General features: G+C 37.2%; 5 protein-coding genes across 5 annotated transcripts; 3 read left to right on the forward strand and 2 right to left on the reverse strand.

The window, feature by feature from the left end:
• Nucleotides 1-251: 251 nt before the first annotated feature.
• On the reverse strand, nt 252-770 carry PCOAH_00031510 (Uncharacterized protein; the record flags this gene model as incomplete). The annotated part of the gene is made up of 1 exon (XM_020059951.1): nt 252-770. One exon carries the CDS (start codon nt 768-770, stop codon nt 252-254), a length of 519 nt encoding a protein of 172 aa, XP_019915235.1.
• Nucleotides 771-1,800: 1,030 nt separating this feature from the next.
• PCOAH_00031520 (Uncharacterized protein) lies at nt 1,801-3,029 on the forward strand (the record flags this gene model as incomplete). The annotated part of the gene is made up of 2 exons (XM_020059952.1): nt 1,801-2,323; nt 2,479-3,029. The coding sequence occupies 2 exons, from the start codon at nt 1,801-1,803 to the stop codon at nt 3,027-3,029; spliced, it is 1,074 nt and encodes a 357-aa protein (XP_019915484.1).
• Nucleotides 3,030-3,693: 664 nt separating this feature from the next.
• On the forward strand, nt 3,694-7,328 carry PCOAH_00031530 (Uncharacterized protein; the record flags this gene model as incomplete). The annotated part of the gene is made up of 8 exons (XM_020059953.1): nt 3,694-4,141; nt 4,445-4,551; nt 4,618-4,912; nt 5,022-6,451; nt 6,555-6,632; nt 6,771-6,872; nt 7,066-7,182; nt 7,296-7,328. 8 exons carry the CDS (start codon nt 3,694-3,696, stop codon nt 7,326-7,328), a joined length of 2,610 nt encoding a protein of 869 aa, XP_019915383.1.
• Nucleotides 7,329-7,526: 198 nt separating this feature from the next.
• On the reverse strand, nt 7,527-9,029 carry PCOAH_00031540 (Uncharacterized protein; the record flags this gene model as incomplete). The annotated part of the gene is made up of 1 exon (XM_020059954.1): nt 7,527-9,029. One exon carries the CDS (start codon nt 9,027-9,029, stop codon nt 7,527-7,529), a length of 1,503 nt encoding a protein of 500 aa, XP_019915371.1.
• A 2,995-nt stretch (nt 9,030-12,024) lies between these two features.
• Nucleotides 12,025-13,461, forward strand: PCOAH_00031550 (surface protein 8; the record flags this gene model as incomplete). Its single annotated transcript, XM_020059955.1, has 1 exon — nt 12,025-13,461. One exon carries the CDS (start codon nt 12,025-12,027, stop codon nt 13,459-13,461), a length of 1,437 nt encoding a protein of 478 aa, XP_019915274.1.
• Between the last annotated feature and the right edge of the window lie 11,752 nt (nt 13,462-25,213).

Genomic DNA, 25,213 nt, shown 5'->3' on the forward strand with positions numbered 1-25,213 from the left:
ATTTTCAGCTTTCACCTTTTAAACAGTGCGGAGCAGCAAAGGCTAATCTACAAAAGAAGGGCTGAAGGGTTAAATAAAATAATTTCCCTCTTGGATATACATGCAACGGGAGGGGATCCCAAGTTATGATAACATTGGGGTTATTCTTTCCCCCCTGTTCCGTATTTTCGACGAAGCGATTTCATTTCACCATTTAAGTGTGTTCATACTATTCAGATGAAATATCGTGCCGTCCAGTACGCGTTAACGTATTAGGGAGTTAGATAAACCGAGCAGGAACAACTCTGGCATGCATAGATGACGTAGTATTCGCAATATAAATTTTCCGAGAACAGAAAAAAGTCCCCGCACCGACAAAAATAAATGTACGCATTCTCTTCGGTAATATATTGCAGGTCCACCTTTTTGATGTTCAGGGCGTTTTCATACTTTTCGGATTTACTGCCACGTTGGATGTCTTTCAAAATTTGTTCATATGCCCAGACCAGGGTGACAAAATCGACATTGTCTTTTTTGGCGGTATTTTTGTCCGCTTTTTTATCCCCTTCGTTTTGTTCCCTTATTGGGGTAATTCCCACAGCAATGCTTGGATCGGTCCCATTTTCTGCATTCCCCTCCACCTCTTTGCGTTCCCTATTTTGGTGATACTTCAACTTATCCGGGTGGTAAATTATAGCCAACTTTTTAAATTGTCTCCTTGCAGTTTCTATGTTGCAATTTGGTTCTACGTTTAAGATGGAATAGGGGTTACGGTTTGGCGCATTTTCCATTTTGCTTCCGCATCAATGTGTTTTTCTCTTTCTTTTTTGCGCTACGTAGGGGGGGAAATTCGCTCATGTGTAAGGACAAGAAGGACGTTTAATTAGGTTACATTTATGTGATAGCTTGTTTTTTGGGGGGGCACTGCTTTGGGATCTTTTACCACTCAGTTTTTGTCATTTTGCATTTTGTGCTTTTGCGCCGTTTTGGTGAGGATTCGCAGTTAGTAGCGTAGTAGAATGTTTCTTCACCTTGTGCGCTTTATTTTTGGCCCAATTGGGGGAGGAGGCGTTCCCTCATTTATGCGCCTGTTTACTTCACCCCCAGGGTTCGACAGATGGGGTTCAATTCAGTGTTCATTTTATCTGCTCACTCCCCGGCCGCTTGACCCACCAGGTTAGTAATTCATCATTTCACTGGGTTCACGTCCCAATGGTTAGATCTTTTCCTTCTTTTAATTTGTTCCTTCTGGTGCATAATTTTTGCTGCTGCGTTTTTGCGAGTGCAACAATTTATCAGTGTCGCGTGGATAAAAAATGCACCGGTGATACGTATATTCGCGCATGTGCAAGTATGGCTCATCCTTTATTGTTACCCCTATATAATCACTTTCTTTTTCGCCTCCTCTTTGGTGCTTTAAATATTTGGCCAGACTTCGCTTATATACCTTTCTGTGAATGATGATATTTTTTTTCCTTCGCTGCGAATTGGCAAACTGGGAAACCTACCTATGGGGAGAAGTCTCCACGTTTATGCTATCGTAAAATTGATTTCCCTCATTTGGGGGTGAAACAGACCCGCCAAAGGTGTATGAGCCATTACGCAAAACGGGGGTTTACGTGTGCACATCTGAAGTAGTGACTGTGGACCTCTACACGGGAAAGCACGTGCGTGTTAATGCTAAATGGGGAATGATTAAAATGTGAATTATGTAATTATGCGGCTTGAAAAGATCATGACCTCCTCACCAAGTTTTTCACCGCCCGTGTGTATTTACCCCTTTTGACAGTTACCCATAAGTCGCCGTTTGACGGTAGAAGCATGATCCGGTTCTGTAGGCAGCGACTAGGTGGAGGAGTTGGAAGACGGTTATGCATGCCAATTTACAGCGGAAGTAGCGATAGCGCTTTTAAGAATAAAAATTTTGTTTTAAAAAAAATAAATCATAAGTATGAAAATGTTTTACTCTTTGGGGACGTTAACAAGTTAAGGGACACGGCAGTGGAGCTTATCAAAGGCATCTCCTCCTCAGGTGATAACAATAACGAGGGATATGCAAATTTGAAAATAAAAAAATATATAAGTAGCGAGGAGAAGAAGGTGAGAGAGTTGGAGGATGAGGTGGAAGTTAACCCAGACAATGCTGTGGATAATAATCACTTAATGTACAGCAATGCCGATGTTGTAAAAAATGCCCCTTCCAAGGGTAGGAATCCCAAAATGGAGAAGAAATTGTCCTTTTGGCAGATATACAGCATGCGGGTTAAGAGAAGTCTCCACCTGCTTCGCCCTAACGATTTTTCCCTAATTCTTCAGTCCTTCCATTTGTACAACAAGGACACAGGTGAGTTTCGCGGGGAGGAATTGCGCAGACGAAAGTGCCTACCATGTTGATGATGCTAAGTTGATTCTACGCGTGTGTATAACGGCTGCACCATTGTTCGTCCTCATTTCACCCATTTTTATGTTACGTAATTTTCTTTCGCTTCCCCCCTGTAGGGGTTTACGCGTCAAGCGTGAAACATATTGAGGGTCAAATTCCACAGATGAACGGAGTTTCCTTTGTGATTATTTTAAACATTTTAAGTGCAAGATTGAAAAAAAATAACTATAACTATTTTTTCAAAAAAATGATGAATTATTTGCCAAATGTTATGTACGAACTGAACGTACGAGACATGAACAACATCCTGAGTTGTTTCCACAATTTAGAATTAAGTGACACAAGAATATGTGACATTTTTTATCAGAAAATTTTGTCAAATTTGAACAGAGTGGAAGACACATTCACGTTGTCATCTCTGTGTTATATTTTTTACAAATACAATTTTCAAAATCAGCATTTTTTTGAATGCCTGAAAAAACGGGGGTTAGTTTTGCTGGACAATTTTGACGCGGGACAGTTATACAAATTTGTTTTTTCGTTACATAGTAAGAATATTTGTTTGAAGGAAATAGTGGATAGGAAGAAAAATGACGTCTTCGCCTTTTTGTCTGACTATAATGATGAGCAGAGGTTATTTATGGGTGAAATCTTTGGCATAAAGTGAACGGCAGTCATTACTCCCTAGTACGCTGAGTAATCCGCGAGGCGTTTTTTTTTTTTTTTTTTGACTTGTCACATTTGAAATTTTTTTTTTTGTCCTTTTTGCTAACTCCTTTAAGCATTATATGAAATTATCCAAGTAACATTTTGAAATAATTTATTTGTCTATTTTTGTGTCCAAAGGAGGCCGAAAAATTGGTACACAAATGGGAGAAAAATACGCAGACAGGTGAACCTATACATATGCTCATGTGTGTATTTGTGGAAAGAAAATTGGTCTATTCCCCCGTTGGTGATCTCTTTCCCGTTTTCAGTTTTGCTTCTTCGGTGCCGCAATGAATGCATATCGCGCTTAAGTCACCATAGGGGTAAAAGCATATAGTTATATGCGCATATATGCATGTTTACAATAAGGCGCCTTTTGTGCTTATTTCCCTCGTGCGTGACTAGCCAAATGGCACAGGGGTAGGCGAACTCTATGCAGCTTCGCCCCATTATGTGTAAAATTTCCTACAGTTTAGTAAAATTATGGAACCTTTTTTTTACCACATTTTTGAACCATCCTTTTTGAGCGTCGATACATTTTATTTTCGCCCCCTTTTGATCAAGTTATCCAAATAAACGCAACCTTGAGGAGTGCACCCAAAGGGATAAAAGAAAAGAAAAAGATGGGCCACAAAATAGACATTTTTTTATACATTTGCAAAACAGAAAACGAAGCAAAGGTTAAGAAGGATGTCGTAAAGAGACTCATTCCTACTAAAAGGAAGTTCACAAAGGGGGTAGTGGTCAAGTACGTTTTGCACAACTGTAAAACGAAAAATAATTTAGTAAAAAAAAAATGGAACATAAGTTACATACTAAATAAGACCAAGGATAAGCGCAAAGGGGGGAAGAAGGGGGAGAAGCTTGAAAGAAGACAGCTCGATGAAGCTACTCTTCAACGTGGAGAAGTTACACAGGAAGAGAGGAGTGAAAATTCATCTCAAAGTGGTTCTCACCAATATGTGAGTCGAAAAAGTTGTTGCGCTAAAAATTCAGGTACTTATAAAAAACTTCTGAACAGAATACTCCGCAATGTGAGAAATGGCCAAAACACGACGATCATAAATGCAGGTAACGCTACTAATTTGTTACGGTGGATAAGAGGCTTTCACGTTGGTACATATAAGTAGGTGCCCTACTGGAGGTTTACGAAAGTGCGTCACTCGCACTGCGTATAGGTGTATTTTTGGAGTATCCCTCCAGAAAGGGCTGCAGTTATGCAAGCAAATGCCTTTAAACTTAAACCTTCCTCCTTTAGTCGACTATTTTTTTAATGGATCCATGCCTTTATATGTGCATGGCATCATGCGTACCTTTTTTTTTTCCCCTATTGGTGATTTTTCATTTGAAATTTGCGGATTTAATTTTCCTAAGGGGTAGACACGAAGAAGAGGGAGAAAAATGTCTTTTTCTATGGACACCTGTATAGGAGATACCTAAGGGGTAATAAAAAACATAGGCGTTGCGATGCTGCGCTGGTCGTCATTTATGCGTGTACACATGCTACCACGTAATGGAGCGAATCACAATGCCTTTATCCCAAGCAGAGAAGAAAAAAAAAACTCAAAAGGTTACCATTTGTAGACAGCGGAAATGTGTTGGAAAAGGAGGAAACGCCCAGTGGTGTCACTAATGAAAAAGAGGAAGTAACATCATCGGAGGGAGAAATAAAGAAGACGATGAAGGAGAAGGAATCACACAAAGGTTGCCGTGACACATGTTACACGAAGAGAAGGCGGAAGGACTACATCGAAAGCGCCAATGTTGAGGAATGCTTAAAAAAAAAAAAAGGACTCATTTTGGATATATACGATTGGATTGTCAGCACGAATAGTGAAGAAGGTGAAGCTGCAAAAAGGAAGGGATTTATTTTTACAAATTCGCTTCACAAAAATGAAGATTATTTCTTCCGTCCCTTTAAGACAATACATAAATTTGTTCCCTCTTGCAGATATGAAAATATCAATTTCGTCATGGGTTTACAGAAATAGTAAAATAATTGATATGTTAAAAAAAAGTTTTAGTGAGGATAAAAATCGCACAAGCGGAAGGAAAGGCTGTGGGAAGACGCCCCCTTTTTGCCACAGATGTTTTATAAAAAAATCTTTTGACAACCCCAATTTTGGGAATCCCCAATGTTGCAAAGAATTGCCCATAAAAAGGCCAATACAAAATGGCGAACATTTAACCATATGCCTTAAACGTATAATAAAAAAGTGCAGAAAAGTTTTCACTCGGTCAAAGAAGGGAATCACTAATGTGTGCTTTGTCTTTAAATACAAAATTAGGATGGACGGCAGGGACAGTTGTGTGTACTTGGTTAATTTTCCCCTTTGCAACATTCAGAGGGGTAATATTTTCCATAACATTAATAATGAAAAGGCTTTACTATTTTTGTTCAATAAGAAGATTTTAAAATCGGTGAGAGGTGTTAGTGATTACTCCAATTTTGTGTTTCCCTTTAATAACGCGAAGGGATGTCAGAGGGCCTTCAAATTGAAGAAGAAAATGCTTCACTTTGTGAGTCACAGAAAAGGGGTGCGATGTGTAAAGAGAGCCGACATTCCGCTGGGAAGCATACAGGGTGAAAGTACAACCGAAGTGTGCCACCAACGTGGGAGTACTACTACTACTACTACCACCCCAGTGAATGGAGCACCCAAAGAGGACGATCCCCCTGAGAAAACTAGCACGAAGGAAAAAACAGATTCAACAGGGGTAATAACACCTTTTAAGAAGCTAAAAAAAAAGGACATGATCTTCCACTTGCATCTTTTCGAATTGCTCATTAGACTTATATTTGAAAACACGAAAACTTATTTTACCTTTTTCATCACCGAGTTGACGCACCATGGGGAATTCTACAAAAATGTGTACTACTTGAATTTGAGCAAAATTGTTAACGTGAGGATTAAACGAAGGGGAAATAAGAGCACAGCACAAGGGAGAGACACCACCAGTGAGCTACACAATCTGATGAAACAGAACGACGAGTGCAAACATATGATAAGCGAAAGAGACAACACTATACAGATGTTACAAAATGAAGTAAGAGAAAAAAAAAACGCAGTGTCAGAACTGGAGGATCAACTCTCAAAGTACAAAAACAACCATTTGGATAAGCTAAAAGTTATAGAAAATCTGAAAAGCAAAATATCAAAAAGGGAGAATACCAATCAGAAGGAAAATAATGCAAATGAACAGATGGTAAAAAATGCTAATTATATAAAAAAACTGTATAATGAAAATAATTTATTAAAGGAAAAAATTAAAAAATTGAGTGAGTCGATTAGGAAAGACGAAGCTTCTTCTTCACATTCGATTGGAAAATTTGCTGACTCGAAGGAGAGTTCCATGACCAGCCTGCTGGCAAATAACCAGGTGAACGCGCTGTGCATAGTGAATGACAAAAGGGAAAATGACACAGTTGATGTGGCGTAAAATTAGTAAACTGCCTGCCCCTTCCTTTTGACGTCTCCCTCAGAGCACAAAGGATGAGGAGAAAAATGAAAAGTTAAATTTTTTTCTGAAGGCCTTTTTAGACACTGAGCAGAAGTTATACGTAAGGCGAGTCGGCCGGGTGGAATAAAATCCGCAAGTTTGGCGAAGTGCTACAGATGAGCTCACGTGACTGTGGGTATCTGCGCTGGCACGTGAATTCATGCGGATGTCCGTGTGCGATCCCGTTCCCCGATTGCAGACAGCCGACGTGCTTATAAACACCCAGAAGGAGATCATTGCAAAAATTAAAAATGAGAAGAATAGCTATTTTGAGGAAGTTGAACGGAAAAAAGTTCTTTTTGTAAGTAGGAATTGTGATCAGTTTTCGTGTAACAAGAGTATGCCAAGGCGTGGACGTTGAGGGGGAGAGGGCACTAAGATGTAGGCACAAACATGCAGTAGGAGTAAATGGCCTTCCTTGCATGCACACCGAACGGGGCAATGACGCATGACACATAGCGATGCACGTGTGCGTGGACGTTCCCTCCTCGTAGAAACGGGAAGTGGAAAAATCACTAGATTTTATACACTCCATTTGTGAAGACATAAAAACGAACAAGGAGAAAATTTGTCTGGCCAACAGGATTAACAAGCTGCACGATTGCATAAATGTAAAATGGGAAGGAGTCAAAGAATTATCACACCGTGCGATTGCTTGTTTGCAGATGAGTAATGTGTAACTGGCATAATTAGCATGTGTCATATGTTTCTTTCCCTTTTTCAGAGCTTTTTGGGCACATTTGAAAAGGGCCCCTAATTCCTCAGAGGGGAGTTCGCGCGGAGGTATAAAGTAAAGAGTGAACAATTTTGGGGAAAATATCATTTTTGCGATTACGTGGCGTGTGTTCGTAAGCAGGAATGCATCATGTACACTGCGTAAATGTAGCCGAAAGGTCTGATAAAGTACCTTCTGGCAGTTGAAAAAAGGTATGAACGATCCGTGGAACCACACTTTTCAGCCAGCGTATTTCCTTCCCTTTGCACAGTAACTAATTTTGCGGCAAAAGAGGGCCAAAATACATGCGAAAATAGCCACCAGGGTTAGGACTATCAGCATTAGGAAGGAAAAGAAGGAGGTCCCCTTTTTAAACCTAATTTTTACGACCTTCTTATCGTAATACGTTTCTAGAAAGAGATAAACATTTTCTGAGTATTGTATAGGTGTATTTAAAACTTTGTTAATAAATCTGTGTGTCCCTTTTTTTCTGTCTACCGTTATGAAGGCAAATAATTTGTTACTCACATCTGCGTAGAAGGAGATGTTTTTGTGGAAGTTATTGCAGAGGTATTCCCCAGTGGTTCCCACGCTCCCTCTTGGATCAAAAGGGCACACATTTCCATCCGTGAGGTTGTATATATAATTTGGTACATCTATATGTACATGATAATAGATGTTAAAGAAGTAAAATTTTCTGAAAATTTTTTTAATCATATGGTTTTTTTTTTCAAGGGGGTTATAATTTGATTCACCCAAAAGGGTCGTTACCCTTTTGCGCCAGTTGGATTGATAAGTAGATATACTTTTATCGTCTTCTTTGAGCGAACTTGTATGACCAACCAGCTTGCGGTAGTTTCCCTTCACTTGGTCTAAGAAGCTAATTTGTTTTTCTCCCTTCTGTCTGCTATGCAGGACGCCTTCCTGAAATTTCCGTTTGATAAAATTTTCCGAAATGGTATTTTTATTTTTTCGGAGGGGTTGTTCTTTTTCGTGTAGCCTCTGCTGCCTACACTCGATCACCAAAATGTTGTTATAAGTGTCCTTATTCAATGGAAAAAAAAAGGCGTCCTTTTTAAGCAAATTATTGTTTATGTACATTTGGCTGTTATGGCAGCTCGCCTGAATGTTTAGCCCTTCAACATTGCTAGCAACTTTGGTACTATAAAAATAAATGTAACTTTTGAATTCTCTGTCAAGTAATAAACTTGTAGAGGATGGCTGACTAATTAGAGTGACATCGCTTAGGTAGAAATTGTTATTAGCGTTATTATTTTTTATTTTAATTTTATACGCCTTTTGACTTTCATAACAAATGGCTAGTTCCTTTTGTCCCTCATTTGAGAAGTGGATCCTGTAAGGTAAATCAGTCAAATACACCTTTTTCTTGTTAACATAAATGTGATAAGTTTCTAGGTACAAATCATCCAGAACGACATTTTCTTCATTGTCTAAGTATCCAGATGGGTTTCCATTAAAAATGAGTTCGTCTTCTGGGGAGGTCTTTTTATATATGTAATTTTCCCAAATGTTTAATAGTGGACTTAGGATAATTTCGGTCAGGTGTTCACTCGCTTCTAATTCGTAATCATATCGATCTCTATGAAAAGTAAAAGAGACGTTGTTTATCAGTATGTTGCTAATGAAAATTGGATATTCACCATCATGGGAGGAACCTTGGCTGGACTTGCTTTCTTTCGCCAAGAAAATGAGCAGCAGGGAAAGTGCCCGAAAGAAGTTCATTGTGCAGACTTATGCCCTGTCCTTTTTTTTTTTTTTTTTTTTTTTTCTTTTTGAATATTCAAATCAGGGTGGGAGATAAGCATAAAATGGATGGGACGTTAAAATGTCAGGCGTGGTAGGAACGCTGCCCGAGTCAATTAACCATTGTTCACCTTCCAAAGGTATCTACGTCTGACTCAGGTGTGCACACGTGCAGGTCTGCCTACGCCGCTTTGCACCTTCCGGTGAGCTATCTTAAAAAGAATTAGAACGCAATTGCAAACAATTGGGAGTGCGAGCAGATGGAAAAGCCATATCTTAGTTTGAATAAATGGAATCCTATTTTGGGCGCAAAAAAAGGGGTATCCCTTTAACGTACACACGGAACCGTCTCGGCGCGATGCCAGGTGCACGTATCCCTACCCATATGCGCATTTCATTGTCCACCATGAAAAATGAAAAATTCAAATTCCTTTCAATCGTTTTAAAAATTCCCGAAAAGGGTAATCAAAGAAGCAGCGGCACGTTGAGGGGTTCCCCTTGAACATGCATATGGGCCGAAATTAAACGCGCACACAAGGTACGTGGATCGGGTCAATGTACAAATGGGACCTATATCACATAAGTAGCCTTTAATCTAGGCGAAGTTTTACCAACTTTGAGGTGTGCATTTTTTGGGGGGAAAAATATATTTCCCGAAATGGCATAAAAGGAAGTGTGCTACATTTTGTAGATTAGAGGGGTGCAAGTTAGAGTTTAGGTAATGGAGTGATTTACACCTTTTTTCTCGTATATACTTAACACACCTTCCCGTAAAGGCATTTACACAGCACATATTATACTTGTGGGGAGGCGCGAATGAGGTTCCCTGAGGTAGGAAGTTTGTGGGCGCGTACATAGAAGCGGTAGGCACGGGTACTAATACGATTCGTTCAGACGGTTGAACCATTGGATCGTTAAGAAAAGAAAAAAATGATACGGCACTGCTCAGGAAATTCGTGATTCCCCCCCTCCTGAGATAGCATTTACTCAAAATGGTTACTTTCGACTTGATGAATTTCAGTTCTGAGGTAAAAATGCAGGAAAAGGGGGCGAGTCAGTTGGTCCCCTTTTCGCGGCACTCAAACGCTATTTATGTTACACGTGCAGATGGTCAAGTAAAGCTACACATGGCTTATCGCCATGCAAGAATGACATTTTAATGTATCATTCTAACCAAGCGGGGTGAACAGAACTTGCGCATTGTGGGGAAAAAAAAAAAAATTATAATTTTATCGTGAAAGAGATAAAATGGGAGATGAAACGAACCACTTGATGCATGTGTATTTATCCCTGTGTCATTAATCATACATCGGTTACATAAACATTGCTGCCATCATTTCGTATGTGTCAACGGGCTGTAATAAAGGATAGCATAAAGTACGCTTTAAAAATGTTTACGTATCATTTGTTCATACCTTTTTCTGGGGTAACCCCACTTTGTAACATTTTTAAGGGGAAAAAATATGAGTCACCTTTTCCTTTCATAAATGTAAACCATTTTTAACAACTTTTTGTCTTCTCTTTTCATTCTTTTCAAGAGTGTTATTAATGTTACGACTGTGAAAAGGCACAAAGGCGCAAACAACGTTATTCCATCGGGAAAAAAAAAAAAAAATTCACATTTTGTGATGTACGTGTTTTTGCGAGTGTTCACAATTAGGCACTTTAATTTATTGCCCTTTCAGCTTTACAGATGTGCCACGCCTTCATTTTAACAAATTAGGGACGCAAAAAAAAATAAAATTTCAACGTGGCGCCAATTTGTGCAGAAAAGGAGGGGAAAAAAATAATATAAAAAAAAGGGGGTATAAAAAATCACACAAAACGGGGGATAAACCCAAAATGATAAAAATTAATGGTTTTTACAATTGAGCTTTGCCTTCTTATTTTTGGAAACCACATGGTGATGTTGCACGGAATTTTATGATGCACGCTCAGAAGGCAAGAATGATCATATATGTCAAGGGGTGTAAAATAATAATAACGCGAGCGTGGCTTTACAACAGTTGCAATACTGTGTTACATTATATTAGCATATCAATGAAGGGTTGTTTAATCATGATTGCGTTACATAAGGGAGATTAAATATGCGTTGGTATGACCACGCGCAGATATTTGGAATAAATATATTTTTTTGCATTGCATGCGGGGCAGCCAGTGGCATATGCGAAAGGAAAAGAGCGAATGAGTGATAAATTCCCAGAAAAAAATAGGAAAAGAGGCGTTCCTACTATATAGCAATATATGTATCATATGATAACACGCCACAAATAGTATTATATGCATATTTATTTAAGCAATTTTTACGTGGTAGCCTTAAGCCTTTTGCATTTGCTTGGCAAGCGGCAAGTGGATTTATTTTTACAGGCTCTAATATTCTTAATCATCCTCCTCGTTCTCCTACTGCCCCTTCAAGTTGAGAATAATAAGAGGCAATGAATAATTTTATTTATTTTACAAAAAAAAATAAATAATGAGATTACAAACTAAACGTTTCCATTCTCCTTGAATTGAAATGATGTTTTTTTTTTTTTTTTAATATAAAAAATAATTAAAATATTTAAGCATTTTTTTTCTGTTTTGTTTACTTCATTTTGTAGTGAGCATCATTATTCTGAATGTTTACATTTGTTGCGTATGTATATGTACACATATATTATATAGATGAGTTTATATATATTTTACATAGGTATACGTTTTTATTCTTTAAGTTTGACCTTTTTCGTATTTTGAATTTTCCCAAGGAGGAACCAACCTACGATTATTGGGCCCTTTTGTAGAACACCGCCTACATTATTATTGTATGTAAACATTTGTACATTTACCGTGCTCAGCTCGCTACCCTTGCGAATTCGATACAGTAGCAAAAAAAAAAAAAAAAAAAATTCTCAATATTTTACCCCTAAAATAAAAGTCCGTACTATATTTTACCCATTACGTGTTGTCGCCTTGTATCATAAAAACTGAAGCAACAATGAAGAAAAACGCGCAAGTAATAATTTTCTTCCTCTTCGGATTGCTGAGCTGTACATGCGGAGCTGAGGGAAACGTCTCCCCCCCCAACAATAATGACAACAGGATAAACGGAAACAATGGAAATAAAGGAAACGGAAATGACAACAATGTGCCTATATTCATTGGGGGAAACAACAACAACGTGAATGACAATGATGATAACATTTCTAATAAGAATGGAAAGGATGTCCCCCGAAATGACGGTAATGACAAGAAGAACGAAAATGGCAGCGATTCAAATGATAAGAACTCCATAGAAAATGCAGACAATGGTAGCGGCAAATCTGATGAGAATAGCAACCAAAATGATGAAAATGGAAATAAAGTAGATGAAGCATCTTTAAAGAAAATTCTGAAAATTGTTGATGAAATGGAAAATGTTCAAGGACTGCTGGCAGGAGATTACAACATTTTGGATAAGTACAGTGTCAAATTAGTTGATGAAGATGATGGAGAAACGAATAAAAGAAAAATGATTGGAGAATATGATTTGAAAATGTTAAAAAATATTTTATTGTTCAGAGAAAAAATATCCCGAGAGTGTGAAAATAAATACATTAAACATTTACCAGAACTTTTTAAGAAATGCTCAAATTTGGATGACCCCAAATTAAGTAAAGCCAGGGAAAAGGTGAAAAAAGGATTAGCAAGAAATAATGCAAGTATTGAAGATTTTGTGATAAATATGTTAGAAGATTTATTTGAAAGAATTAATGAACATTTTATTAATGACGATTCATTTGATTTAAATGATTATTTAGCCGATTTTGAACTCATTAATTATATAATTATGCAAGAAACATCAGATTTGATCAATGAACTTTTGAACGTATTAAAGTCCATGAATTTTAATTTGGAATCTGCATCTTTGGAGAAAATGGTTGAATCTGCACAATCAGGAATGAACTTAAATTGCAAAATGAAGGAAGACATAATTCAGTTACTTCGAAAATCCTCTGCCAAATTTTTTAAAGTCGAAATTGACAGAAAGACTAAGATGGTATACCCAGTACAAGTTACACACAAAAGTGCCAACATGAAAGAATTCGCCCTGAACTTCCTTCAGAAAAATAATGTATGTGAACATAAAAAGTGCCCATTAAACTCCAACTGCTATGTCATAGATGGAGAGGAAGTCTGCAGATGTCTACCCGGATTTAGCGACGTCAAAATTGATAATGTGATGAACTGCGTTAGGGATGATACCCTTGACTGTAACAACAACAACGGTGGTTGTGATGTGAACGCAACATGTACTCTTATAGACAAGAAAATTGTGTGTGAGTGTAAGGACAACTTTGAAGGAGATGGAATATACTGCTCCTACGGCATTTTTAACTCCATCAACAGTTTCATTTTCCTGATCTTGTTGCTTTTGTGCTTGTACCTGTTTTAAGTGGGTACTTTGCGGCGCAGTTGTGACGGTTATTAGTTGTGTGTGCCAACTGGGTTGTATTTTTCTACGCTCGTGTGTGTCCATTTTTAACTGCACAGTTGTCTAGTTTTTTTTTTTTTTTTTTTTTTTTCACCTGCATGAAATGTGTACATATAGATATGAAGTTGTGCCTACGTTGGACATTTTCCGGAAAAATGCTCCATCCATTTATTCATTCTTTTTTTCATTTATTCCTTTTTTTTTTTTTTAAGGCATTTTTTTGAACCGTTTACATTGCCATAGTATATTTTAGTTTTTATTGTTATTGTTATTGTTATCGCGTGTATGAAACTTTTGGTAATTTCTTTTTTTCTGCACAAATGTGGTGATAAATGACTCTCGATGTTTATATTTTTCCCCTAATTGATTCTTTTATACTTCATTTTTTCAAATGCGCATATACTGCTTTAAACGTTCGTGCAACTTCTGTATATTTTCCGAATTTTACAAGTTTTCACAATTTTTACGAACTTAACAGATTTTATCACCTTTTAACTTTGTTTACCCACCACTAAATAGCTCCAAGGAAATGAAATTTCTGCATCCCCCAGGACCGAGCGCATAAAGGACTGGTTGGAACGTTTAATCGGGTTCTACAACGGTTTGCCTATTTTTATTTTATTTTTTTTTGACAAAGTCAGCTACATGGGCAAGGCATTACACAAAAAACCTATTTTCCCACCAATGAGGGGAATGCCAACCAAATGGTTCTAATGCTCTACCGCCGCGTATGTGTGCTTAAATTTTTAATTCACATTATGAAGGGTTTATTGGTCAGCAAGGGCATTAACTTCTTGGAATTATATGAACGCACTCGCGTATATAAAAGGCGGTCTTTTTTTTTTTTTTTTTTTTTTTTTTTTTTCCTTTTAAAACACCATAGCATGTTTTAAAGGGGCACGGGAAAAAAAGTGAGTAAAAACTTTGAACTGTTGAAGCAAAAATTGTCATTTAAATCTTTTCTTTTTTGTATTTTTACAAAGCGCAAAATGGAAAAAGGAAAAAATAAGAGGCTCCTCCGAACGTCCGTCGCGCATACGGGTCCACTGAAGAGGTTCCGCACAAAGGTGCTGCATAAATCCCCCTTTTTTTGTTAAGTAACATCACAAGCATAGCAAAGTTCAGTCTGGGACAGAACGCAAATGATGACGTTCTTTTTTTTTTTATTTTTTTTGTCTTCCAACTCCCTTTTGTTTTGGTGCAGTCATTTAGGCTGTGTTCTCTTTATTTTATTTTTTTTCGTATAAACACACACATGTAATGACATAGTAAAAATTTTGTGTAATTGTACACACAGTTCCTTTCTTTTTTTTTTTTTTCTTTTGTAAGAACACACTTTTTTTTTTTGCGGAGAAGAAGAGCAGCGCATTGTGATGTGATGCGATGCTGGGCGCTAGACATGGACAACTTTGCGCGCAAAAAAGAGGAGTAAAAGCAGAGTAAGCCAAGCACCTTTTTTCTTTTTTTTTTTTTTTTGTTGCTTCCTTATTTGGGTTGTTGTTGTGCTTCCGCCCCCATTTTTTCATTGTGTGTATACACTTCCCGTATTTGTGCTTGCCATTTTTTTTTTAATTTTAGAAGGGTAGACGGATATTTTCTTTTTTCTTTTTCTTTTTTTTTGTTTTTAATGTAAAAAGAAGTGCTTATTCTAAATAATATATGTTATTTAAATTAAAAAACAACTGATTGTTCTAAATAATATGTTATTTAAATTAAAAAAAGAACTGTTCATTCTAAGTAATATATAATTTCAATAAGAATGAAGGTTGCACATACACACTAATTATATAATTATGATGTGGAAGGGAGCATAATGTATATTTCTTTAAAATCAGTAGGAATAGCAAAATTACATCCGTTGCTGTTACACTGCTTGATAATGTATATTCTTGCGACGGCCGGTTGTATTATTTCCCCCCCTTCCTTTTCTGCTGTTGGACGTTGCAGTAGTGTATTGGACAGAGTACAATGTGTTCGATTCCTCTTCTATTGTTGTTGAACCAATTGTAGAACTTGCTTCCGAATTTTCTATGTAACCTATTGTGGAACCTTCAGTAGCTGAATCGTACGTTGAGCTGTTTTCTGTGAATGTATCGAATTGTTGCTGTCGGGCTGTTGATCTTCTCTTCCTTCTGTTTTTTCCTTTTCCAAAGTAGTTACTTATCCAAGAAGATAGGATATTATACTAAGATAGGAAGGAAAGAAGGAGAGTGGGGGGGAAGGAAAGAAAGAAAAGAAAGGGAAATGGGAAGAATATGTATTGAACATATAATACTGTTTATTCCTTATATTTACTCTTCATAGGAGTAATATACACCAGTTTTATAATGTGTGTATTGTTAATATAAATGTGGGATTACCTTGTAAAGGAGGAAAGCAAGGAATGGTAAACCCATTAGTACAGCTGTGGAAGAGACAAGAGCAGGAATTGTGTTAGTTCCGGAGGTGGTAGTAGGAGAGGAAGAATCGGGTAAATTTGGAAGCATTGCACATGAGGTGCTTGCGAGATTATCCTTTCCTGGTAAACACCATGCATATGGTGCACCAGGCAAGTCCAGCTGCCCGTCCTCTGATTCTGTTCCTAAACTTTCTGCGTTAGGAAGCAAACGTTGAGACTGTCTCCTCCTTGAACTTTCTTCGTTCATTTGGTCTTGGGATGCTGTGTACTTTTCTTTCTCTTGATAGAAAGTACTTCTATCAATACTACCACAATCAGGGCTACAGCCACCTGAACTACACAATTCTACTAATTTTGCACAAATAAAACTCATAATCTGCGTAAATTTAGTTCCGACAGCGTCAGTGCCGCTGTCGGTTAGTTGGTTCCATATTTTGTCCCCAATCCAAAAATAAAGGAAATTGCAATATTTACAAAAGTTCTCAGCAGCGTTGTCCCCAACATCGTCTTTATGCTTGGTCATTTCGCACCAAGCATTTTCGATGTCAGTAATAACATCGCTAATTTCAGAATATGTCTTTAATATATCGTCTATGTTTGTTTTCGAACTTTGGTCAAGTAAGCATGAGCCTTGATTAAATTGACGATAAAAAAAAAAATTTGCCCTATTTGCTCTTTCTTCTTTGTGTTTGCTCACCTATAAAAACAACATAGACAACACATATATTCGTATATTCTTACATGATAATGCATTGTTTTAAATACAACAAATAGTGTAAGTGCACTATTAAATTGTTCATATTACAAAAAAAAAAGAAGGAGTAACTCCCCCCCCCCGCAGATATTTGACCCGTGGTCACTGTGCACCTACCACTAAGTCAGGGTTTGTATTGTTCAGTGATTCACACTCAGAATTTAATTCTTTTGGACCGCTACCTTCAGTGAAAATTGTATTAATATGTGTACAGTATGCATTGCTATCGCTACTGCCCCTTAAGCACGATGCTTTTATAGATTCATAGTCCTTATGAACTTCCTCTAAATACTTGGAATATTTTTCTGCGCAGTCGAATCGGAAGTCATTTAAATCTTTTTTTATAGTAATATAGTTATAACTGTAATCGAATACTTTTTTCATTTGGTCGAATTGATGTTTACTGGTACTTTTGTATACATCCTCATATTTACAAGCAGCAATATATTTACCCAGTGTTCCGTATATTGCACTAATAACTCCCTTGAATGTATTAGTGATCTTCACTTCCTCATATACTATATCACCTAACCAATAATACAGGAAGGGGCAGAAAAACCGACCCCTATCGCCACTTTCTGGGGTTAAGCCTACATTGCACCAATTCCTAAATATGTTATCCGCATGATGTGCAGTACGCAGATATTTGTTCAGTATCGTTTTCAATTCACTCAGTGTTCCCTCAGACGAAGAACCACGGTACCTACATTGAGGCCCGTTGTTGAAATTGTCATATATTTTTCTCGCGTACAGTTTACTTAAAGGGTCCCCCTGTAAATTCAGTGAATAGGAAAAGTATGTTCCCCCTTACTTCCACTTATTGTGGCACACACAGAAAACCATATGCTTCATACATATTCATACATATTGAAAGAGGAAAGGAACATACTCCTGGTGCTCCTTCCCCTGGCGTCATGATTTACATATATTCTCCGATATATTTAATTCACATTAACATATGTTCCATATATATATTCATATAAAACAAATTTGTGAGAATTCCTGTTCATTCCACATAAAGATTGTGAAATAAGTACATGTGTGTATAAATTTCTACTCCCCCCTCCAAAAATACCTATTCCTTTACTCCTTAAAAAAAAATGATTATAACACACACGCATACACATTAAAACATCATATACACATTAATTCATCCTTTACAAATATTTCAGAGTAGAATTATGAGCAAGTACATTAAAACAACAGAATTGTTGGTGAAGAATTAAAAAAATCAAACTTTTAATAAACACCCTATCTATACATTTGGTACCCACACACTACATTACTGATTCATAGGCAATTACCAGGAAGGTTATATTATTATTCAACCTCCTTCATTCTGTGTATACATAATAATAGCACTTCCTCCTCTAGGCGAAAACATTTGTATTTATTATTGTTTTATTTTCTTCTTCTTATTTAAAAGAAGCATTAAAAATTGTTCATATACGTCGTATAGTTCTTATATGCACAATATGTTCTCTTCCTCTCTCTTATATGTGCACATATTTCCACATATTTTTAGTGGAATGGAAACAAATATATATTTATAAAATTTGCAAACAGAAAGAAATTAATGCAAAGGAATTTCATTTGTGTGTAAGCAGCAAGGAAACATATGTACACATCATTTATAATAATACCTTTCCCTACACCCCTCCACCCTCGCATGCATATCAATTTAGTAATATTCATACTCCCCCGTACTTCAATATACACTTCTAATCACTTAAATTTTAACTCACGCACACGAAAAATATATATATTCCTAAACCTAAACTCCCCTTTTCTATTAATTCATATAGTATTCTACATCTTATTTTACTCCTTCACCTTCTTTTCCCCTCCCTTATGCGCGCACTCAGGGTTTACGGTTCCTGGATTTACGGTTAACTGTATTAATGTTTAGGGTTTAGGGTTTAGCGTTCAGGTGTCAGGGCATAGGGTTTACGGTTTTGGTTTTAGGGTTTAGGTTTTGGGATTTATAGTTTAAAGTTGAGAGTTTAGGGACCAGTTTTCAGTGTTCAGGATTCAATGTTCAGTGTACAAGATTTAGGGTTTCTGGGTTTAGGTTTCATGTTGCAGTGTTTCACATTTTAGGGTTCAGTGTTTAGGGTTCAGGATTAAGGGTTCAAGGTTTAGATTTCACGATTAAGGGTTAACAATTCAGAGTTTAGTGTTGAATGTTTAGCGTTCACGTTTCAGTCTTTAGGGTTAAGGGATTTAGGGTTTAGGGTTTTAAGGTTTAGGGGGTTAGGTTTCAGGGGTTTAAGGTTCAGGGGTTTAGGATTCGGGGGGTTAGGGTTCAGCGGTTTAGGATTCATGGGTTTAGGGTTCATGGGTTTAGGGTTTAGGGTTCAGGGGTTTAGGGTTTAGGTTCGGGGTTTTGGTGATGAGGCGCCTTATGGTTCAGGGTTTCAGGGTTTTAATTTTGGCCTTAGGATTTATGGTTTAGGGTGATGTGGGTTGCAGCTTTAGAGGTCAGGGTTTAGGGTTTAGGGTTCAGGGTTTAGGGTTTGGGTTCTAACGAAGGAAGAATTCTAAGAAGAGAAGGAAGGAAAAGAACGGTCTACGGAAGGAAAGAAGGTCTAGGGAAAATGGGCCTAAGGAAATAGGGTCTCGAGATGAGGAAGGAATGTTGTTAGGCTGGTGGTAGATGGGTTGTTAGGTGTGTTGTTAGGGGTGTTCTTAGGGGTGGTAGGGGGGTTGTTAGTGGTACAAGATTGTAGGCGGTTTGTCAGTGGTGCAAGATTGTAGGAAGGTTGTTAGATGGTAGGGTGGAAGGAAGGTTGTTAGGGGTGTTACGGTGGAAGAAAGGGTTGTTAGGTGGTTGGTGGAAGAATGGTTGTTAGGGGTGGTAGGTGGTTGAAAAAAAGTTCTTAGGTGGTAGGGGTAGGGTCTTTCTAGGTTAGTGCCTTGTAATATGGCTTGCTACTTGACCCAACCGAGGGTGGGGGTACACCCGAGAGGGTGCATGCAAAAAGAAAAAAAAGAAATGAAAAGAAAAGAATAAAGAAGAACAAAAAGAAAAAGAAAAAGAAAGAAAACAAAGAAAGAAAAGAAAGGAAAAGGAAAAAAAAAAGAAGGAATGAGCGAAAGAAGGAAAAAGAAAGAAAGAGGTAAGGTTAGGATGAATGAGGCACATATACACTTAAAAGTACAATATGAGTTGAAGGATGGAAGAAGTAGCTCCCATAGTGTAATGTGCACATCACACATATAAATAAAAGTATTAACGGTGTATATATTAGGATGGAAGGAAAAAGAAGGGAAGGAGTGTGTAAATAAGATGAACTGTAATGTGCACTAAAAGGGAAAGGGAGTTTAGATAACATGATATACACACCTCATGTTTGAATACGTTTTTTGTAGTGTACTGCTCTGAAAAAGAATAAAAGTAAGAGAAGAAATTATAATTATGGCATGATCATGAATGCAAGAGAAGAATATGTGTATTGCAGCATTATATTCTTATACTGAATCGTGCATAATTCAGTAATATATAATGAAGGAGAAAGTAGTGAAGGGGAGGAGGAGGAGGAGGAGGAGGAGGAGGAGGGGAGTAGAGATCGTTCTTTACTTTTTTTACTTTGTTATCTCCTGTGTGTATTCATTCTCATTTTTACTTTAATTATGCACATGATGATTTCAATGCATGTGGACTGTGGATTATCATTGTTTGATAAATTAAACATTGTGTACTGTGAGGGACTCGAAAAAATAAAAATTTCAATACCTACACATTTCATATTCATCATAAATCAATTAGAACTTTGATATGTATTTCCAAACTACATGAGCACATGAACACATTTTATAACATAAATTAAAGTATATATACGAAGAATATATGTACACACACATATGGACCATGGTAAAAAGAATAATACAAAGTTTATTCCATTAAAAAAAAAATGCATATAAAGTGATATGTGTACACACATATATATATAATGTTCCACGTGTACATCATATAATGGGGAGGAAGGAATGTGAACGGATATGTATGGATGTATATACGGACACATATTTCAATTCTATATATTTTCTTAGGGGAAGGAAGATGAAAATACAGTTACATTACCCTCAAAGGAAATATATGCTGAACTCGAAAATGGAAGAGGAAGAGGGTGTACATTCCCAGGGAGGTATCAGCAACGTAACACCCTGGAACAGAGTGTGAAAGGATCAGTAGAGCCGTACGGAGGTGGAAATTGGAATTGGCTTAATAAAATCGTACAAAACTACTGTTACGTTTGTAAGGGGGCGGGAGGAGGATTGGATGATCTGTCAGATACTGATCGTTATAATTTTTTCTATTATTGGTTGGGTGATAAAGTAAGAAGTGAGAAATTAAGGGCGGCGAACCATTTCCAAATGGTTATGACAGCAATTTATGATAAGCTCCAGGGTTCCATGTCCAGGTGCGGGTGTAAAAATCTGTACCAAGGTATTACCAAAGAACGCTTCGACCAGGCTAAAGTATTATTCGATTGGTTCTATAACTATAGTAAATTAAACAATAAAGAACAGTGTAGCGAGTATTGCAATAATAAGGAAAAATGTAATGTCCCCTTCCAAAAAGCCCAATCAGCATATAAACAGGTAGAGGGAAATTGCAAGGGCACTGACGGAGATTCATATTGTCCCAAATTTAACAGCGGGAAGAACAGGAAGGAAGGGGACGGGGGGGAATATAACGAACCGAATCCATTGAAATGCGAAGCTGCTGCACCAGCACAGGTTGGTTATTTCCCTTATTTGAAATTTTATAAATATTATAAATACAATACTCTATACGTAATATAATAAAAAAATATAAGAAATGTACACATGATAATATATTCACATCTATGTATATATTTCACTTCCTCCTCTTCAATTCTATATTTTTTTAGGGGGACGGAGACACAAGTAAATTACCTTCAAAAAAAATATACGATGCTCTAGACAGCGGAATAGAAGGAAAGAGTTGTTCACTCAACGGAAGCAAAGGGAAAAATAGTGAACTGGAAAAACAACTGAGAAGTACATTATCGTCATACAAAGGGCAAAATTGGAATTGGATTGATAAAATTGTAAAAAACTACTGTGTAGCATGTAGGGGGACAGGGAGGGAAGAGTTCGCTACTTTGTCCAGTAGTGATCGTTATAGCTTTTTCTTTTATTGGTTAGGTGATAAAATAAATAAGGAAATTTCTGAGAATGAGCCCTCTCTTTCAATGGTTATGAACAGAATTTACTCATCACTCCAAGGTTCCATGTATAAATGTACGTGCACCAAATTGTACGAAGGCCTAAACAAAGACAAGTTCGAACCGGCTAAAAAACTATTTGATTACTATTATGACTATAATTATTTAAGGAATAGGAACGATTGTAATGATTATTGCAAGAGCCCAAAGTGCGAACAGTCCTACCAGGCAGCTTTAACAGCACATTCGCAGTTAAGAGGAGCTTGCCAAGGAGTTGGCGGACAATCATATTGCACCAAATTTAATGAGGGAAAGGACAAGATGGACGGGAGTGAATTCACCCAACCACAGGCATTACCATGCACTACAGCCTCCGCAGGTTCTGCTCAAGAATTATTATCACTTGGAAAAAGTGGAGCAGGTAAGTCCAGAATAAAACTACACCTCAAGTAGAACAGAGCGACACCTTAAATAAAGTAACATTAGCAAGGGAGGGTGAGGGAGAGTAAGGAATTCCTCTTCAGGAAGGAATTCCCATATATATAAGAAGAGGCAGGAAATTCCCATGTAGGAAGTTGTTAATTCATAAAATTTCACTGAGTGTTATAAATGTGGGATATGGACAACTTTCTTTTTTTGTTTCTCTCCCTTTTTCTTCCTTCCTCCTGCCCTAAAAGAAAAGAAAAAAAAAGAAAAGAAGAAAAGAAAGGGTTAGGGGTGTTCGAATGAAGGATTAGGTGTGTTGGAAGGAAGATTGTTAGGGTGGTAGGTGGGTTGTTAGGGTAGTGGTGGGGTGGAAAGAAGGTTGTTAGGGGTGGTAGAATGAGGCTTTATGGGTATTAGTGCTGTGATAGGTGGGTTGTTATATGGTAGGGTGGAAGGAACGGTTCTTAGGTGGATGGAAAGGTTGTTAGGGTGGTGGTAGGTTGGAAGGAGGTTTGTTAGGGGTGGTGGAGTGAAAGGTTGTTAGGGGTGGTAGAGTGAAAGGTTCTTAGGGGTGTTAGAAGGAAGGTTGTTAGGTGTGTGGTTGGTGGGAGGAAGGCTTACGCGCAAGGAATTTAGGTATAAACGTTTGCTTATTACACTAAAAAAAACAACAACTCTATCTTTTTTTACTTAATTTTTTAGGTGATGTGCAAGGAAAAAAGGCAGAAGGTGCTCAGAACCAAGGGAAAAAAGCAGAAGGTGCACAAAACCAAGGAAAAAAAGCCGAAGGTGCACAAAACCAAGGGAAGAAAGCAGAAGGTACCCCAAATCAAGGAAAAAAAACTGAAGGGGCAGGTGGTGAAAGTAGTCAGATGGGTTCTACTGGAACCTGGAATCCAGGTTCTTCTGGTACTGGTTCCACTGGAACTTGGAACCCAGGTTCGTCTGGATTAGGTAGACTCGCTGCTATTTCCTCTGAAGGAATTGACAGTACCACCAATATTGGTATTGGTGGTGGTGCTGCTGCTGGCACAGCAGTAGCATTACCTACACTTGCTCTCCTTTTATATAAAGTAAGTGTAACAGTTATAATTGAATATATAAATAATAATGCCCCCTATTATCTATTGTTATTTAAAATAAAAATATTGTACAGGCTACGTGCATATATATACGTATTCCTACCGTCCTTACACCTTTCCCCCACATCCTCCTCCTTTTTTAGTATGATCTTTTACCTTCTGGGATAAAAAACATCTTCTTTGGAGGCAACAGCAGAAATAACAATAAAAGGAAAAAAAGGTCCACCATCAGACAAAGAATCAGCACACCATTATCTGACGACGACACATCTACCGAATATTCAACTGAACGTTCGACAGCAAATTCCACAGCAGGAGATGATGCTGGCACTACGTTATATTCTGTTCCATACACTAGGTAGCTCCTCACTTTTTTTAAAAAAAAAAAAGGAGAGGAAAGAAAGAATAAGAGGAATATAATTTAAAAAGAAAAAAAGAAAAAAAGAAAAAAAATAAAGAGACAGGAGAAGAAAAAGCTAAAATGTATTATGTAAGCCCATTACAAAATGAAGCATTTTCGATGGTTTCATCACAGTTGAAAGGAATATAAATTCCTTTTAATTTCTTCAACATGCAGCATTAATAACCTTTTGTTGGTGCCCCTTTTTTCGTATTTTTTTTTTTTTTTTTTTTGCGAGCACACGTAATACGCGCATACCATCCATCAGTGATGTTCCGCTAAAAAAAGGAGGTAGTTCAAAAAAAGAAAAATGCAAAACGCAAAAGGCACCTTCAAAAAAAGAGGTACAGCGTAGCAAATTTGTTTGTTTGTTTTTTTTTTTTTTTTTTTTTTTTTTTTCCTTTTTCTAGTTTCCATTTTGTGTGACAATGGTGGCAGTATGTCCACAAAACAAACGTGTGTTGTTGTGTCCAGCCTGCACAAAATAGGTTGGCCCCCGGGGGCGGGGATGCACACTAGTATATGTATATTTTTATATTTTATATACGTATATACATAAGTGCATATACATTCTTCACGTGAAGGTGCACCCGTCTAACACTGCTTGGAGGTTTGTTGCCATATTTTTGTAGCACATAATTTGCTACTACACTTTTTTCCATTACGAGAAAAACTGCCAAATGAAGGGGCGTGGAGTAAAAAATGAGAAGTTTCCGCGGCGATGTTCAAACTTGACAAAGTAGAAGAGGTGAAGGGGATAAAATAAGCTGGCATGGCGTACGCACAGGTTTCTATATAAGCGCAAAATAGTTATTATGTGCACATTCTTTGGAAAACACAAAAGTGGGTGCTGTGTGGGAGGAGGAAATATTTCCATGTTTTACTTCGTTTGCAACTTTGACAATTTTCTTAGTTTTTTTTTTTTTTTTATGTAAAAAAAATAGCTTTGACGGGCATGAAAAAAAGTGAAGTACGTACATCACCGCGTAGCCTATGAAAAGTGCTCTAACGCTTTTTAAATTTAAGTAAGGAACTCGAGTTGTTTGAGGAATTATTTTTTTAATTTTAAACGGCTTAAAAAATTTGCTCAACTGGGGTTTGAGTTAAGATAAGTGTGCGCGATTTGTGTAACCTATTCTTTATGTGACAAGAATGTACTGCGGAGAAGACACGAAAAGACAAATGCGCGAAAAGCAAGTTGAGAATAAAGAATAGTTTCGTAAACTTATTTTTATCAACTGGCATATGTAAAAAAGGGGGGAGAAACAAGGAAAAGAAAAAAAAAAAAAAAAATGCAGACTGAAAATGTATGTGGCTTATATGTGTAAGAGTTTATCGGGTTGGTTTGACCAATTTTATTAAATTTGCCTTTTCCGTTTTTTCTTCTTTTTTTTTTCGTTCCATTTTGGTGTTTTTTCTCCACTTCTTAAGTGATAGCTATTTTATCTTCATTCTTAA

The sequence above is a fragment of the Plasmodium coatneyi genome, chromosome 10 (genome assembly GCF_001680005.1).
Source record: "Plasmodium coatneyi strain Hackeri chromosome 10, complete sequence".
Taxonomy (NCBI): domain Eukaryota; phylum Apicomplexa; class Aconoidasida; order Haemosporida; family Plasmodiidae; genus Plasmodium; species Plasmodium coatneyi.